General features: G+C 41.2%; 1 protein-coding gene across 7 annotated transcripts in view; it reads right to left on the bottom strand.

Annotated features, from left to right (window-relative positions):
• Window positions 1-18284, bottom strand: part of LOC132887230 (NACHT, LRR and PYD domains-containing protein 12-like) — a 97591-nt gene that overhangs the window by 43815 nt on the left and 35492 nt on the right. For all 7 annotated transcript variants that reach the window (XM_060922729.1, XM_060922728.1, XM_060922732.1 and 4 more), the window contains exons 3-6: window positions 17463-17579; window positions 16968-17022; window positions 16583-16787; window positions 14573-16340 (exon numbers count right to left, since the gene is read on the bottom strand). In XM_060922729.1, the coding sequence (XP_060778712.1) occupies window positions 14573-16340; window positions 16583-16787; window positions 16968-17022; window positions 17463-17579 (2145 nt within the window). The remainder of the gene's footprint in view (window positions 1-14572; window positions 16341-16582; window positions 16788-16967; window positions 17023-17462; window positions 17580-18284) is intronic.

Raw genomic sequence — 18284 nt, 5'->3', positions numbered from 1 at the left:
ATGTGATAGCATTTACTGATGATTACAGTGGGATGATTTTTCCATACTTTATCAAAGCAAAAAGTGACACGACAAAAGCTACGGAGAAATTCATAGCAGACGTAGCTCCATATGGAAAGATAAAGTGCATAAGGTCAGATAACGGTACAGAGTTTACCGGGCAGGAGTTCCAGTCTTTACTTAGGAGTAAAGGGATAAGGCACGAGACAAGTGCACCCTACTCACCTCATCAGAACGGAACTGCCGAAAGAGGATGGAGGAGCCTATTTGAGATGTCACGATACATGCTGTTGGAGAGTAACCTCCCAAAGCAATTATGGACCTATGCTGTACAGACAGCAGCCCAAATTCATAACAGGTGTTACAGTAAACGCCTAGAGCAGACACCTTACGGTGTTTTCACAGGAAAAACACCTAACCTATCTCACATGAAGGTATTTGGCTCTGAATGTTACGTATATAAGCAGGAAAGGAAGACGTTGGATTCTAAATGTGACAAAGGGATCTTTGTCGGCTATGATAAGTATAGCCCAGCATACAAGTGTATTATCCTGAGACAGGGAAAATCCTAAAACATAGGATAGTGAAATTTATCACCAAAGGTAGCGCAGATAGCCAAACTCAGACAGGTTGTGGCATGGGGGACAACACTGAGAGTTATGGAAATACTCCACCAAAGATAGTCAACCAGGGTCAGGGACAGCCTGAAGAGAGTAGAGAGCCTAGTGTGGAGGAGACTACGGAGGCAGATCCAACTCAGGCAGATAGCACTCAGAGAGAACAGGGAGAAAGGAGATATCCTACAAGAGAGAGAAAAGCTCCAGAGTACTTAAAGGAGTACCAATGTAAAGCTGAGTGTGATAATGATGAATGTGAAAACGTGGATTATTTCTACAGGGTGGCCTATGATGTACCTAAAACATTTAGAGAGGCTATGGACTCTGAGAAATCAAAAATATGGACTGATGCAATGAGAGAAGAGATGAACTCTTTAACAGAGAATGAGACTTTCACTCTGACTCCACTGCCGAAGGGCAAACAAGCAGTGGGAGGTCGCTGGGTATATGCAGTGAAAGAGAGCCCAGATGGATCTGAGACTTGTAAAGCCAGATATGTGGCAAAGGGGTATGGTCAAGTGGAAGGGATTGGCTATAAAGAGACATTCTCACTCACGGCCAACATGACCTCTGTCCGAGCATTAATGCAGGTTGCTGTACAGGAGGATCTTACACTACACCAAATGGATGTAAAGTCTGCTTACCTCCATGCTCCAATGGACTGCGAGGTATATATGGAGCAGCCGGAAGGTTTTGAGATTAAATCAGAAACAGAACGCTTAGTGTGCAAAATCAACAAGTCATTGTATGGGTTAAAACAGTCCGGTCGTAACTGGAACCTGTTACTGCATGATCACCTTACGGGGAATGGTTTTGTGCAAAATGATGCTGATCATTGTGTCTACAGCAGAGAATCTGACAATGAGAAAGTGATTCTGTTAGTGTGGGTAGACGACTTAATCATAGCAGCGAGTAACGACACATTACTCAGTGATGTAAAGGAGATGCTGAAGAGAAGGTTTAAGATGAAGGATCTGGGTCCACTTAAGCACTTTCTGGGTATTGACTTTAGTCACAGTGAAGGAGAGATCAAAATGACTCAAAAGAGACACATTGTGAACATTTTAGCAAAATTTGGAATGTCTGAATGTAAACCAAGATCCACCCCATCTGAGCAAAAGTTGAATTTTGACAATGAGGGTGAGGCTATTGACTCAACAGGATATAGAGAAATAGTAGGTAGCTTGATTTACATTATGACATGTACCAGACCTGACTTGAGCTGGGTTGTTAGTAAGCTTTCACAACACTTAGCAGAACCAAAGCAACAGCATTGGGCTGCAGCAAAACACCTACTGAGATACCTAAAGGGTACGATAGATCAAGAATTACACGATCAAAAATGTGAGGAAAGCCTACAACTTGAGGGATATAGTGACGCTGATTGGGCAACTGACAAAAATGATAGGAGGAGCACAACTGGATACTGTTTCAGCTTAACTGAGAGTGGTCCAGTTATATCATGGAAGAGTAGAAAACAGCCAACAGTGGCGCTATCTGCCTGCAAGGCGGAGTATATAGCGCTAGCAGCCACTACTCAAGAGAGTATGTACCTAGTACAACTACTTAAAGGAATGGATGGTAGTAACCAGCATGTACCAGTCAAGATATATGAGGACAATCAGGAGGCAATAGCGTTGTCTAAGAACCCAGTATACAGACAGAGAAGCAAACATGTGGATATTAAGTATCACTTTGTACGTTCTGCACACACAGAAGGGAAGATATTAATAGAATACTGCCCTACTGCAAACATGGTAGCTGGTGTTCTTACCAAGCCATTGACAAAGGCTAAATTTGAGAAGTTCAAGGGATATTTGTTTGGAGAGTAATGAGAGCTGACAGATGTAAATGTTTCTGGAGAGAAATGTGAACAGTTAAGTTTTGTAATGATAAGTGTTATTTGAAGTTTTCAGAACACTGCCAGTACTGTATACCAAAGGTTTTATTTTGAATTTTGGAGTTGTGTATTTTTGGTTTTGTTTACCACTAGAGGGAGCTATAAACATGTCTTTGAGTGGGAGTGTTAAGCATATTTGATAAATAGTGGCAAAGTCATGTTAAATAGCTTACACAGTGATGTCATGCTGAACGTGAGTGCCTGCACGCACCGGGATGTATATACTGAGCATGCGCAGAATAAAAGGCCAGTGAGTGAGTTGGTGTCAGAGGCCAAAGAGACAACAGTGTGTCAGTTATTTTCTCCCGTGAATATTAGCCATTAGCTGCTGCTAGTTAGCCACTGTGGTGACTGTACACACGATAGACTGCTGCGGAAATGTCTAACGCTACACACAGTACTCTCTCTCTCTCTCTCTCTCTCTCACACACACACACACACACACACACACACACACACTCTCTCTCACACACTACTCTCTCACTCACACACACTGAAAAAAGGGAAATATCGGGTCTTTAAATTTCCAAAAATGAAGTTAGTAAATGCAACACAATTAATTTATATTCTGCTTGTGAACATGGATTAATCAAGTAGACTTCAGTTGTTTATAGAGAATGCTGAATGTAATAATTTCTTTCATGTTGACTGAAATTTATTGAATTTAAAAAACAAACTCAGTGTGATCGAGTTTAGTCTCTACCGGAAATGGAATACGTTCAAATGTCGCCAGAAAGTGTCATTAACCACTCCAGAGCAGAAGGTGGCGCTAATGCGCCAATAAGTTGGAGACCAAATAAGCCAAGAAGACCCGCAAGCCCACGAAAATTATGGACAAGTCTCCATTTTCTTCAGCAACAAGTCACCGTGGAGAGAAACCCAATCACTGAAAAAGTAAGTTCTTCAAATTTATATATGTTTGTGTTCAAGTAAGTTGGGCGATAGTCCACTCGAGTGCTGTTTTCAAACAATAATGTTACGGAACAATTACAACAGCCTGTTAACTTTTTCTGGTGTGTGTATATATGCATTGCATGTTTGCGAACGTTAGCTAACACCTGCTAGTTAATTTACAGTTGATAGTTAACGTCAATAATGGTGTTTCTCCGCTGAGCCCCGGCTCCCGGTCCTGCTTCTGACGACGGTGCTTCGTTAAACTCGCAGCTGGTGTTGTTGTTCTTGGTTATCCTGTGCGGGGGCGGGATGACACCGTGGTCATACTTGGGTGCCCAGGCAATCTGTATAATCAGTCAACTAATCAAATTATTCCTATTCTTATCCTATTCTTATTTCTCTTACTATTATCCTACATAAAGATAATAATACTAATTTCTTTTGGAACCCTCCTTCTTTGCGATCTAGCCTCCATCTCCCCGGTCTAACGGTAAGTCAGTACTACCCCTTACACACACACGGACTTCTCCATATACACATTATTCCTCACTGTTAATTTTGGTTTTTCACTCAATTTTAAATTTGCTGTTGTGTTTGATTTTTGGTTGTATTGTGATTGTTTTGTATAATTGTATGGTATACGAATAAATAATAATAATAATTTAAAAAAAAAAGTCGCAGCCGGTGGAGAGCAGACGTTTATTTAGTAATGACATGTTTAGGACAGTGTGTGTGTGTGTGTGTGTGTGTGTGTGTGTGTGTGTGTGTGTGTGTGTGTGTGTGTGAGAATAAACATATCAAATAAATGCTGGTGTGGCTATGAATGTGTTGGTACAAGTGTCAGTAAAATGCGGGCTCATGTCAATGTTAAAGGAGAACTGAAGTCATTTTTAAACTTGCTTTATTTCTTAATTAACGTGTTATTCGATTATGTTTTTGGTTTTAGTAACTTTATATCATGACTCGTATTGGCAGCTAATTGCAATTAAATATTAGACTTATCAGCCTATTCGGTTTTTAGCCGCGTTAAGTTTAGTTCGTTTGGTCCACGGCAGGCGTCGCTTATCCGCACGATCTTCACGAGACTTGTGCGAGACTTCGAAACGTGAAGTGTCAGCCAGGTGTCAGTGCCGCCATTTTGAAAACTGTTTTCCAAACAAAGTATTGCACAAAAACGAGTTTAAATGACGATTACTGCCTACTTTTTTCAAACTTTCCTGATTGCTATCAAAACAAACAAAACTTCCGGCTTGATTACATCAGCATTCGAAAGAGCGCGCGCGTCTTTTTTTGCGGTCGCACTGAAAGAAATCAAATTAAAAGTCTGCAAAGAAGAAAGTATTCAGCCTTGATTTAAAAGAACTGAAAGCTGCAGGGACTTTGTATTGATTAATGTGGGAAATGCGCTCGGTATAATATGGATTTATCACAAACACACAGGCATGTATTTATTATTTTGAAACCCACCAGCCGACTGATCTGGCACGTTTTAATTGTATGACAGTAATGACGTAAATACCAGCGCGATGGACTAGTGTCCGAAAGCGTTTTTACATTTTACCAATGAGCTCAGTATATAGTCCTCTATATAGTAATTCCCTATATAGGGAGTAGGGAGTAGTGAACGAGTGAGCGATTTCGGACACAGGGAACGTTGGCAGATGTTGGTCACTTTGATTTCCGCTGTAGTAGTAGTAGTAGTAATAATAATAATAATAATAATAATAATTTCAATTTATATCGTGCCTTTCACAAACCCAAGGACGCTTTACACAGGAGTTACAAAAAAAAAAGCCACACTAGGAAGAGTAGTGTGAGGTGAAGGGAAAAGTTTAAGTTAGCTTTGAAGGAAGAGAGAGTGGAAGAGTCACGAAGCGATTGTGGTAACGAGTTCCAAAGTTTAGGAGCAGCAACACTGAATGATCTGCCACCCATAGATGCCAGTTTAAAATGTGGAACAGTCAGAAGTCCACAGACAGAAGATCTGAGGGAGCGGGAGGGACAGTACAAATGAATTAGCTCACAGAGATTGGAAGGAGCGAAACCATGAAGAGATTTATAGGTTAAAACAGTGGTTCCCAAACTTTTTGGCTGGGGACCCCCTTTTGGACTTCAGAATATTTTTGGGACCCCCTGACATCGACCCCCCACCACCACCCATTATGCAGTGTGTCGTGTAGTAATAATAACCATAATAATAATAATAATAATAATAATAATAATAATAATAATCAGACAGATATTAAAGTTGCTATTTTTTATTCACAGAAGAGCATTATCCATAAAAGAGCATTGCACATCATAATAAAACAGAACATTACACAGAACATCAGAATATTTTTTCAGTGACTTGTGTGTGCTTGCTTTTCAGTACAGAGTTTTTCAAATCTTGGTGATAACTGTGAGATCGCCACCCTTAGTTCGTTTTCAATGTTCAACTTTGCCCTGTATTTGGTCTTGATGGAGGCCACTGCAGAAAAGCCCACCTCACAGAGGTAGGATGTGGCAAAAGGGAGGAGTATGGCCACAGCCTTTCCACCCAACAGTGGGTAGTCTTTTTCCACCCCAATCCAAAAGGCAGACAGTGACTTGGCCCTAAACTGCTGTTTGTATCCTATGTCTGAGGTCACATCAATGAACTGTTCCTGTTCAGTAACACTGAGATGAGCAGGTGGCCTTGTATTGAAGGGTTCTGTGATCCATTCATAGTGTGCCAAATCCATAACAGGAAAGTACCTCTGAAAATGTTGTTGGAGGGCAAAAATGTGTGAACGAATGCATGGCATGATTGTGTTGTGACTGTTGGTGTTATGGAGAAATGAATGCAAGTTCTGAAAGCAATCTGTTGTTCCCTCCTCAATCATCTTTCCCCACAGTTCCAATTTCCTTGTAAATGACTGCATTTTAGCGACAAGCTGAGGGAGATGGGTGTTGGGTCCTTGCATTTGCAGATTCAGTTCATTCAGTTTTTGGAAAATGTCACTGAGGTAGGCAACTGTCATCAGGAACCGTTCGTCGTTGTAACAGAGTGCCAGTGCATGATTCTCCTCCTCGAGAAAAATCCGTATCTCCTCTCGCAGCTCAAACACCCTGTTCAATACCTTCCCACATGACAGCCATCACGCTTCGCTGTGAAACAGAACTGCCATGTGTTTGGAGCCCATTTCTTCACAGAGAGCAGCAAAGAGTCGAGCTTTAACAGGGCGCGTTTTGATATAATTGACAGTGGCGATTACGTCCGTCACCACCTTGTTCAGTTCGGGACTCAGCTGCTTCGATGCCAACGCTTCTCGGTGAATCATACAGTGGGTCCGTTTTGTAGGAAGCACGCGTAGAAACTTGTCCATGTTGTCATAAAGTCGCCGTCCGATGTTTTGTTCTGAATCTCAAAAGAGGGACCTGTTTTATACAGTTTGTATTCACAGGAGGAGGGTTTGCTAATAACAACAACATCAGAGCAATCCAACAGATTGGCGGTTTAGCATAAATTGAATGGAATTAATATTCAAGGGCGGAGCGCGATTACTGAGTGAAAGGGAGCAATTCTAATGCCTGTTTTTTTTCTGTGTTATGCAAACAGTCCCGTCTCTCCGCGACCCCCCTGGAGTCCCTCCGCAACCCCCAAAGGGGTCGCAACCCCCACTTTGGGAACCGCTGGGTTAAAAGCAAGATTTTGTATTTGATCCGAGAAATAACTGGCAACCAATGCAGTTGCTGTAAAACAGGAGTGATGTGAGCAGTGCGCTTGGTGAGTGTGAGGACTCTTGCTGCTGAGTTTTGGATGAACTGCAGGCGATTGAGCAATGTGGCAGGGAGACCATAAAAGAGAGAACTGCAATAGTCAAGACGAGAAAAAATAAACGCATTGACCAACATTTTGGCATCAGTTTCCAAGAGAAAAGGGCGGAGACGTGCAATATTGCGGAGGTGAAAGAAAGCATTCTTAGTAATGAGTTTAAAATGGGGTTCAAACGTAAGGGTGGAGTCAAAGAGAATGCCAAGGTTTTTTATAACTTGGGAAGGACTAATAGACACACCATCAACATCAATAATAAAACTGGAGAAGTTCAGAACCTGTCTTTTGGTACCCACTAATAGAACCTCCGTTTTGCTAGCATTAAGTTTAAGGCAATTCTTATGCAGCCATTGCTTAAGGTCAGTGATGCAAGTCCTTAGCAGCTGAACAGAGGCTATGGAAGGGGTGATAGTGATGTAGATTTGAATGTCATCAGCATAACGATGAAAGTTCAGGCCATGGTTACGAATAATCTGGCTGATAGGAGAAACATATAATATAAAAAGAAGGGGACCAAGGACAGAACCCTGAGGCACACCTTGAGCAACAGTAGCAGTGGATGATTTATGAACACCAATAGAGATGAACTGTTGCCTGTTTGCTAGATATGACTGAAACCAGGCTAAAGCTAAGCCAGTAATACCAAAAGAAGATAGTCTGGAAATGAGTATCTCATGATGTACAGTGTCAAAGGCAGCTGTGAGGTCCAAGAGAACAAGGACATTGAGATGACCAGCATCAGTTGAGAGCAGGAGGTCATTAACAACTCTTAAGAGGGCAGATTCAGCGCTGTGTAGATCGCGAAAGCCTGACTGAAAGGGTTCATAGAGATCATTACAAGCAAGGAAAGTATGAAGCTGAGAGGCTACAACTCGCTCCATTACTTTAGCTAGGAAAGGGAGATTTGAAACGGGTCTGTAATTGGACAGTGAAAGAGAATCTAGAATAGGTTTCTTTAGTATTGGTGTAACTGAAGCAATTTTGAGGGAGGTGGGAACAGTGCCTAAAGCAAAACACTGATTAATCATATGAGCAATATAAGGGGAGATAGCAGATACCCAGGATTTAAGAAGTGCAGTGGGTGCAGGGTCCAGCAGACATGAGGAGGACTTAGTCATGATTTCTGATACTTTAGAACAATCAACAGGAGAGAAAGCAGAGAGACAGCAGTCAGCTTTATGAGAAAGAGCTACTTGCGAGACAGAAGAATGAATTTCAGAATGAAAGTGTTGGTAAATACTGTCAATTTTATCCTTGAAAAAATCCAAAAAAGCCTGACACTGAGCAGGGGAGCTGGGAGTGGTTGAGGAAGGAGGCTGAAGAAGTTTATTTATTGTATTAAACAGAGCTTTGGGTCTATGGTCGCCACTCTTAATGATGTTAGCGTAGTAAGAGGATCGGGCAGCGTTAAGAGCATCCTTCTACTTTGCGATGTGTTCAGAGAAGAGTGAAAGATGAATAGTAAGGCCGGTTTTCTTATAAAGGCGCTCTAGCCGCCTTCCCTTGGCCTTCATGGCCCTAAGCTCAGAGGTGAACCAAGAAGAAGCGCCATTTTAACATTTTACTTCCATCCTACCTGGGCTCACGCTAGCCGCTCGCACGTCCGCAAATTGCGAAGTTTTATTCCAATTTGCGAAAAGAAAATCATCTGTATTCGCATTTTATGCGAAAGTCACTTAAAGTTTAAGCAAAATCCATCAAACAATTGCAATTTCTCAAGATGAACAATACCTTTCATGTCCATCTTCGATGTTTTGATTTATAACCAACGCCCCCGAGTTTCGAAGTTTCTTATTGGTTGACCGCAAATTACGTCTTCCAATAGCAGCGCATAGACATATAAACATAGACGCCGCCTTCTGCGTAGAATCATACGTCATCTTCGCCACCATATTGGATGGGGCAAAGTGGAGATTCTTCAGCCGTCTCTGGTATAGCGTCTAGACAGTAGCTGAGAATAAAGATGCCTCATTCATGTGCTGCGTTTAACTGTACCAACAGGTTTACCGTCCAAACGAGATCACATGGGATTACCTTTCACAGGTGAGACTGGAAAAATACTTTTCAATACTGTTCCTTCAGTCTTCAGTTTCCCAGCTCATCTCCACCGGGGAGGTGTAGAGTTATAAGCAGTGAGAATTAGATGATGAACGTTTCTGAACGTATGATGAATGTTTTTAACCTTTCTGAATGTGAAGGAATCAGTGATGTATTTTGTTTTGGCATGGCGTTAGAACCTGGCCGAACTCAGTTTGGCGCTCATTCAGAATATTGATGGGTATTTCGCACACTATTTATAACCATCACATAAAAAGTTATATGTGTTGTTTTGATGCCTGTTTGTTTCCCAAATATATACGTGTGTGTCTTAATGGGTGAATAAAAGTCATCGAGTTAAATATTATTGTAGAAAGGGGCTTTATGAAGTTCAGTCCATTTACTTGCATTGGTTTACGGGGAAGATTTGCCACATCCAATATGGCGGACACTCTGACGTATCCCAGCAACGGGCCACCAGCTCAATGTGGCGTCTATGTTTATATGTCTATGTAGCAGCGGACCTTACATATAAAATGATCAATTTCCGAGTTGTGCTGATAATGTCGGCAATTCTCGCTCATTAGTGAACAAGATTATAGCGAGGTTTGTTTAAAATAAATTATCCGACTTTACGTATGACAAACTTATCTAAAAAGTGAGATAACCTATTAGAATATTCTGTTAGCTTTCTCAGTTAGGGATAAAAACACGATATAACCATTCTAAAGACGCATTTTCTTCATATCAACCCTGACAGAACTTTGGAAGAACTCACAGATGAACCAGGATATATCGACCAAGTGTACCTTGTTTTCAGAGCGTTTTGACACACATGGTTCAAAGTTTTGACTGCAAGTGTTTCATTTGAGAAATTAATGGTGAATATCATTATATTTGGATTATGAGATTAATTTATAAAAACAACCATTGATTTTAACTCCCTGAGCTCCCTTCATCCTACCCATAAAGACACCCCCCCTCCCCCTAAACACACACACACATGCATCTCATCTCATCATCTTATCCCATCTCATTATCTGCAGCCGCTTTATCCTGTTCTACAGGGTCGCAGGCAAGCTGGAGCCTATCCCAGCTGACTAATAATGAAAACACACACACGCGAGGCAATACCAGTGGTTGAGATGTTAAAATAGAATTTTGAAAAAAAAAATTTTTTAAAAATTAATTTACCAAGGACAGCCACTGATATTGGTCAAGTCAGACACTGATGTTGGCCAGGCCAGCTTGGCCAGTTCAAATTTATACATGACCCATAGGTGTGATAAATCCCTGATAGAGTTGGAAGCCACTCACCATGCAGTTATGTTACACAGCCAGTCAGCATACTACAGAGGGTGACTAAGGGCTAAAAGGTGCATAGATAGCAAACAGTACAAAGCACATCACACCAGATGTTAGATATAATTATAATGAAAAATATGGACTCTGTAAACCAGATTAAGCGGGTTAAATTAAACACACAATTTCATTACATATATACAGTTGATGAAATGATCAAAATAAGAGGATTCAAGAATAAATAAGCATGCTATGAACATAAATCAAGAACATGGAAAGACAAAGGCAGGAAACAAGCTTGAAAACACTATTGAAACACCAACAAACTACAATAACAATTCTTTTTTCAATATTATGTCAGTGCAAGAAATATTTAGAAGTATAACATATCTTCCTAAAAAAAATTACTTTGCTAAAAAGAAAATTGTTCTTTTAGCATTTCTTGCTAAGCGAAATTGCAAATTGCTAAAGAAAAATTTGAGTCTTTAGCACTTTTCGCTAAAACAATTTGGGTCCTAGAGTGAGCACAGCCTATGATGTCTCGCACAGGTCTCAGCGAATCTCGTTTATGGCCATTGCTTTGACATATGGACTGATATATTACAGAGCATATTTCAAACACTCAAAACTTGCTATAGCAGGGACAAAATAGCGATCAAAAATGCATTCCTATATTTAATAAAATGGCATAAATAGAATTTTGATGATTAAAAAAAAAATTGCCTTCAGTTCTCCTTTAAAGCCGCAGCACGCAACTTCTGTTGACCCCTGGAGGAATTCTACATAATTACAAAAACCCTACCGGCGCTTCCACGTCGTGTCTGGCAGTATAGGCTGCAGTCACACACACACACACACACGTAGACGAATTAACTTAAAGGTAGAATAAATGGTTCTCAAGAACAATTGTGCAACACACTTTTTGTCAAACTCAGTAAATACCTCCTCATGGTCCGCCAGCTGTCTGATCTGTGTGTGCACTGAAAAAGAATCCAGTGTTCATACACAACCATGGTTCTGTAACTGGGCAACAAAGTGGCTCGGACCGAACCTCACAACATTATTTCAGCCAATCAGCAGGTGTGTTCACAGTGTGTTCTCATGGAACAGATAATGCTTCCATTTTATTAAATGTTTATATCATGTTCTGCTGTAGTTACTTGTTCTTGTCTTTAAATTTACTTTCATTCTAACTTTCACCTTACCTAGATCTATAGTGTCACTATTTTATGTTTATCCTTTTCTTGATAGGGCTTGGTGAAAAGGTTTGATTTACCTACCTTTTTTTTTAAAGATTTTTTTTGGGCTTTTTTCACCTTTATTGGATAGGACAGTGCAGAGACAGGAAATGAGCAGGAGAGAGAGAGACAGGGAGGGATCGGGAAATGACCTCCAGTCAGAATCAAACCCGGGTTCCTGGATTTATGGCATGGCACCTTATCCAACTGAGCCACGATGCCCCCGGTTTACCTACCTTTTGTCTGTTTTGTACAGAGCATGGATCAAAACACCATCAGTGAGGCCACTGAAGACACCACCATTGGGATTTATGTTCTTCAAGAACATGCTTCAAGTGATGAAGCAGAGGACATTGGCATTGTTCTCAAAGGCATCAAGGTGTTACAAGATCTTGATAATGTAGCATTAGCTGTTGCTATGCTGTTTGGACTGATGTATGCTCTGAACCTCAGCTACCCTGCTGACCTCCACTACACTTTTGAGGTCATCCAAAAGATTTGGATGGAACTGGATGGAGGTAAACTTTCCAACAAAGCACTTGCTCTGAAAAACAGGCTCTCTCAGTCAACAGCTCAGACTGATTTCTGCTGTGTATCCACTTGTGTGTGTGTGTGTTTATTTCTCAGTGATGAGTTTATGCAGGGGCGGCACGGTGGTGTAGTGGTTAGCGCTGTCGCCTCACAGCAAGAAGGTCATGGGTTCGAGCCCCAGGGCCGGCGAGGGCCTTTCTGTGTGGAGTTTGCATGTTCTCCCCGTGTCCGCGTGGGTTTCCTCCGGGTGCTCCGGTTTCCCCCACAGTCCAAAGACATGCAGGTTAGGTTAACTGGTGACTCTAAATTGACCGTAGGTGTGAATGTGAGTGTGAATGGTTGTCTGTGTCTATGTGTCAGCCCTGTGATGACCTGGCGACTTGTCCAGGGTGTACCCCGCCTTTCGCCCGTAGTCAGCTGGGATAGGCTCCAGCTTGCCTGCGACCCTGTAGAAGGATAAAGCGGCTAGAGATAATGAGATGAGATGAGATGAGATGAGTTTATGCAGGGTTGATTACTTTTTGTTTGTAAATCCACTTTGATTTGTCAAAGTTGTCAGCTGTGTAAAATGGTGTTCACAGGGTTAACCCTCATGGTAAAGTGTTTTTATGAAGCACTCGAGCTTATTTGCCTTATTCAGTATGTGGCATGTTTGGTTTAAGTCAATAAAATACTGTGATTGTTTTGTATTCACTCTTGAGGATGCACTGCTGCGCTGTACTAACAGTTCACAGTATTTTTTAATGTACTATGATAAGTTTATACTGTATCTGCTGTGTGTTTTTATGCTGAATTTACTGTCTGGCAACTGCACCGAGTCCTTCTGTTCAGGTAAAATGTGTGAACTGTAAAGTTTAAGGATCAGTACAGTCAAAGTTTAATACAGAACCCTCAATCTTTGGTTTTTGTCAATGCAATTTTTTTTTTTTAATATTTCATTTTTGTATTTGCACAAACTTTAAATACAAAACTGATGTCTACAATTTGGCTGGCTTTAACAAATCAAGTTGAATTTAGAGACCTAACTTGGGTTGTAAGGACATCATAAAATTGCTTTTAAGTTACATAATACCTTTAAATAATGTTAGCATTAACAAATCAAATTAAAGTTACATTTAAAAATCTGGTATCCTGAACATGATGAAATCACTTTAACATTAGTCAGTTAACTGGCACTGCAATAGCTTCAAAAAAAAGTTAAAATCAACTTGATTCTTTGAAATAGTCTAACATGATTGAAATATTTTGGTTTAACAAGTAATAATTCCATCCATCAATTATCTGTAGCTGCTTATCCTGTCCTGAGCCTATTCCAGCTGACTACGGGCGAGAGGCGGGGTTCACCCTGGACAAGTCGCCAGGTCATCGCAGGGCTGACACACAGAGACACACAACCATTCACACTCACATTCACACCTACAGTCAATTTAGAGCCACCAATTATCCTAACGTGCATGTCTTTGGACTGTGGGGGAAACCGGAGCACACGGAGGAAACCCACACAGACACGGGGAGAACATGCAAACTCCACACAGAAAGGCCCTCGCCAGCCACTGGGCTCGAACCCAGGACCTTCTTGCTGTGATGCAACAGTGCTAACCACTACACCACCATGCCGGCCCACAAGTAATAATTCATTGAGAAAAAGAAGGAAATTATGTTAGTCATACACATTCTGATCATGTGAGACCGATGTACACATTAAAATCAAGTAAATCCAAAGGATTTTTTTCAGTGCACAGTGTGTTCCTGTCATTTGGTTTGGTTAGTTTCACACTGCACTGATTTTCCAGAGCACCAAACTGTTTGTCCATGAGGGAGTTCTCTGATTGGTCAGGAGTTTGTTAGGGTGGTTTGATGGACACTTCCTATTGGGCTTGTTTTACTGCTGGAGGTCAAGATTTTGGAAAAAAATATGATGTAATTATTTGAACTGAACACAAAGTTGTGTGTTGAGTTTCAAACAGACAGTAAAACAGTTGGTGTGTATCATTCTCTGCTCACACACACACCTCTGATTTCTGGGGGTTTGGAGTGGACCTGAGTACAGGTGGTGTGTTCACGTGTGTCAGAAGGTGGGTTTAATAACCTGTTAGTGTAAAAAGTGAAACCATCTCCTGGAAAAGTACCAGAGGTTTGTTTAAAGAAGATTAGAGTCAATATTAACAAGCATTAATCTAAACACTGCAGTTCAGTGTGACATTAAAATAACAAACCATGCAGTAATACATTAATAAATAAAAATAAAAACACTCACTCAGCTTTTCTGGAGGCTTTGACCACTGGCAGCAGCTTCAGAAGACATTCCTCTGATGGGTCATATTTCCTCAAATCAAACTCCTCCAGCTCCTGTTCTGAGTTCAGTAACACAAACACCAGAGCTGACCACTGAGCAGGAGAGAGTCTGACTCTACTGAGACGACTGGAATCTCCTCTGTTCAGGTAACGTTGTACTTCCTGCACAAGAGAATGATCATTCAGTTCATTCAGACAGTGGAAGAGATTGATGAATTTCTCTGGAGATGGATTCTCCCTGATCTTCTCCTTGATGTACTTGACTGTTTCCTGCTTGCTGTGAGTGCTACTTCCTGTCTGGGGCAGTAGGTCTCGTAAGAGAGTCTGATTGGACTCCAGTGAGAGACCCAGAAGGAAGCGGAGGAACAGGTCCAGGTGTCCATTCTCACTCTGTAAGGCCTTGTCCACTGCACTCCTGAGAAAATCAGACATGTTTGATTTGGTGAAAAGATCAGACAGATCAGTGGTTTGTTGTTCTGTTACTTTTCTGCTGATGAAGGAGATAAATGTGTATAAAGCAGCCAGAAACTCCTGAACACTCAGATGTACGAAGCTGAACACCTTCCCCAGGTGAAGCCCAAACTCCTCTCGGAAGATTTGGGTACACACTCCTGAGTACACTGACACTTCTCTCACATCAATGCCACACTCTCTCAGGTCTTCCTCATAGAAGATCAGGTTTCCTTTCTCCAGCTGTTGGAAAGCCAGTTTTCCCAGTGCCAGGATACTCGCTCTGGTCTGCTGAGGATCAGGCTCACATTTCTGACGGTACTTTTGGTCCTTGTGTTTGATCTGAAAGATCAGGAAGTGTGTGAACATTTGAGTCAGAGTCTTGGGGATCTCTCCACTCTCTGCTTCACCCAACATTCTCTTGAGAACAGTGGCTGAGATCCAGCAGAAGACTGGGATGTGGCACATGATGTAGAGGCTTCTTGAAGACTTCATGTGTGTGATGATTTTATTGGCCAGGCTCTGATCACTGATCCTCTTCCTGAAGTACTCCTCTTTCTGAGGATCACTGAACCCTCGTACCTCTGTTACCTGGCCTACACACTCAGGAGGGATCTGATTGGCTGCTGCTGGTCGAGAGGTTATCCAGAGGAGAGCAGAGGGAAGCAGATTCCCCTTGATGAGGTTTGTCAGCAGCACATCCACTGAGGCCGACTCTGTCACATCGCACAATCTCTCATTGTTCTGGAAATCCAGAGGAAGTCGACACTCATCCAGACCATCAAAGATCAACAGGACTTTGTTTATATCACAGTCTATGAATTGTAATTCTTTCATTTCTGGGAAAAAGTGATGAAGAAGATTCATCAGACTGAGATTTCTCTCCTTCATCAGATTCAGCTCTCTAAAGGGAAGTGGGAACATGAAGGTGACGTCCTGATTCTCTTCTTCAGTCCAGTCCAGAATGAACTTCTGCACAGAGACTGTTTTTCCAATTCCAGCAACTCCTTTAGTCAGCACACTTCTGATGGACGTGTCTTTAAAGAGATCCTTACATTTGATGGGTGTCTCCTGTGTTGCTGGTCTCCTGGACGCCGTCTCAATCTGTCTCACCTCATGTTCTTTATTAACATCTCCACTCCAACCCTCTGTGATGTAGAGCTCTGTGTAGATCTCATTCAGAAGAGCTGAGCTTCCATGCTGTGAGATTCCTTCATTAACTCTTTTAAACTTCTCTCTCAGGTAGGATTTCAGCTTTTGCCGATACACATAGACGTGTTCTGAGAAACAAAGTAATAACATCTTTTCATGCAAAATCACTGAGAACAATATAAATTAAATATTGATGTGCGTTCCTGATTAATGTATAGAATTTAGATGGAAAATATAGACATTGTAAAATAAAACTAATTTCAGAGTTCTAACCTCACTGCCTTATTCAGCTTGATAAATTTAATATGATGTATTTAAATATGAACCAAACTGAAGTAGATAAAATAAAGTCATGACTCAGAGCTCTTACTGTTGCGCAGTGTGTGAGCGAGATCTGTGTGTTTCATGTTCTTCAGGAAGTGCAGTGTGATCTTCAGCACTCCCTCTCTGACACTGCTCTGATCCTCCTCATCTTCCACCTCCCTCTCAGAGCATGCTGGGGAATCTGGACTCAGGAGCTTCTTAAACCTCTTCAGCTCCTTCTGGATCACACTGATGACTTTGTATTCCAGCTCCTGGTGAGAAACACACAGGAACAGATCCCAATATTATAATGTTACACAGTGAGAGAGGATTTATTTTAGGAAAAGAAGAAAAGTTAGTTACAACTGAAATTGCGTCTGATTACCCATAATGCTGCTGTATGTGGATAAAACTGTACATACACACACACACACACACACACACACACACACCTTGAATATGGACTCCAGCTGATTTCTGCTGATGTTTGATTTCTTCTTTTGTGGTCTGTGAACAAACAAAACACATGCCGTAATATGGACTATATGTATCATAGCTGTACAACACACACTCAAATACAGAGACAGATATTTAACACTCTCCTCTTAACACAATACACTGAGTTCAGGATTTCCTCACTGACACACACACATTTAGAAACAAATTTTTGAATGAATGAATGAATGAATGAATGAAATAGTGATATAGTGATTAATGTCCCAGGTGTAAATGTTCTCATGTCGCACCACAGACCCTCCAGCTCAGGGACGGCAGGCTGAACTGAACTCTTCCAGCAGTTTTCCTCACTGCCAGTCCGAGAGCTGCAGCACTGCACAGTTTAGTGTTTTACTGCTTCAGCGCCTGATAAAGCTCATGAAGGGCTTCACAATGACACCAGTGAGTTTGATCAGGTGGAACAGTGCTGTAAAACACCTCACTATACTGACCTCAGATCAGCAGGACTGTCTCTGTCTCTGAAGTCATCTGGGCGTTCCATTGACCGGTCACTCTTCATGGACACACAGCTGGGTTCTGGCAAGTCTGATCTCTTTCCGTCCATCATTCTACAACACATATTATTACGGACACAAATTAAGGGAAGTGTACATGCTAATATAATATGGAGTGGATACGGATGACTGTATGTTGAGTTTGAATTAACACAACCTCTCTATGTCTTAATTAAATTTTTGAGTAATAAGCAACAAATTAAATCATATAGACAAATAAAAGGCAAGGCTGAGCATTTCAACCAACCATTAGGGATGCACCGATACCACTTTTTTACAAACCGATACGAGTACGAGTACTTTTGTATGTGTACTTGCCGATACCGAGTACCGATACCGATATTTCTTAGATTGGGTTTCCATGAAAAAGCAAATAATTTGGAGGCAGGTTTTATTTTCCTCTTCAGCAGATTATGACAAGCCTATTATAAGGCTAAAATACAAAAAAAGTATTAACAGAAGGCTATTCCAAGCCAAAAATAAACAGATCATTCTGACTTTTAACAAAAAAGCCTTCAATAAGTCAATGTCATCACATTAGACAAATTGTAAATATAACCAGAAAAGGATTATGTGCTGCATAGGCCTAGTTAACACAGCCAACTAAACAAAAAGTGAGCACATCTATTACTCAGTTAGCACGTTTCAAAGCAAAGTATCAAAACAGTCTCCTGCTTTCAAGCAATCAATCACTTTACATGTGACACTATTTCTGTGTTTTAGTTAAAGATATGAACACAGTGTTGTCAAATGGCTATC

Source organism: Neoarius graeffei, chromosome 5 (assembly GCF_027579695.1).
Source record: "Neoarius graeffei isolate fNeoGra1 chromosome 5, fNeoGra1.pri, whole genome shotgun sequence".
Classification (NCBI taxonomy): Eukaryota; Metazoa; Chordata; class Actinopteri; order Siluriformes; family Ariidae; genus Neoarius; species Neoarius graeffei.
This window is presented reverse-complemented; position numbering and strand designations above follow the sequence as displayed.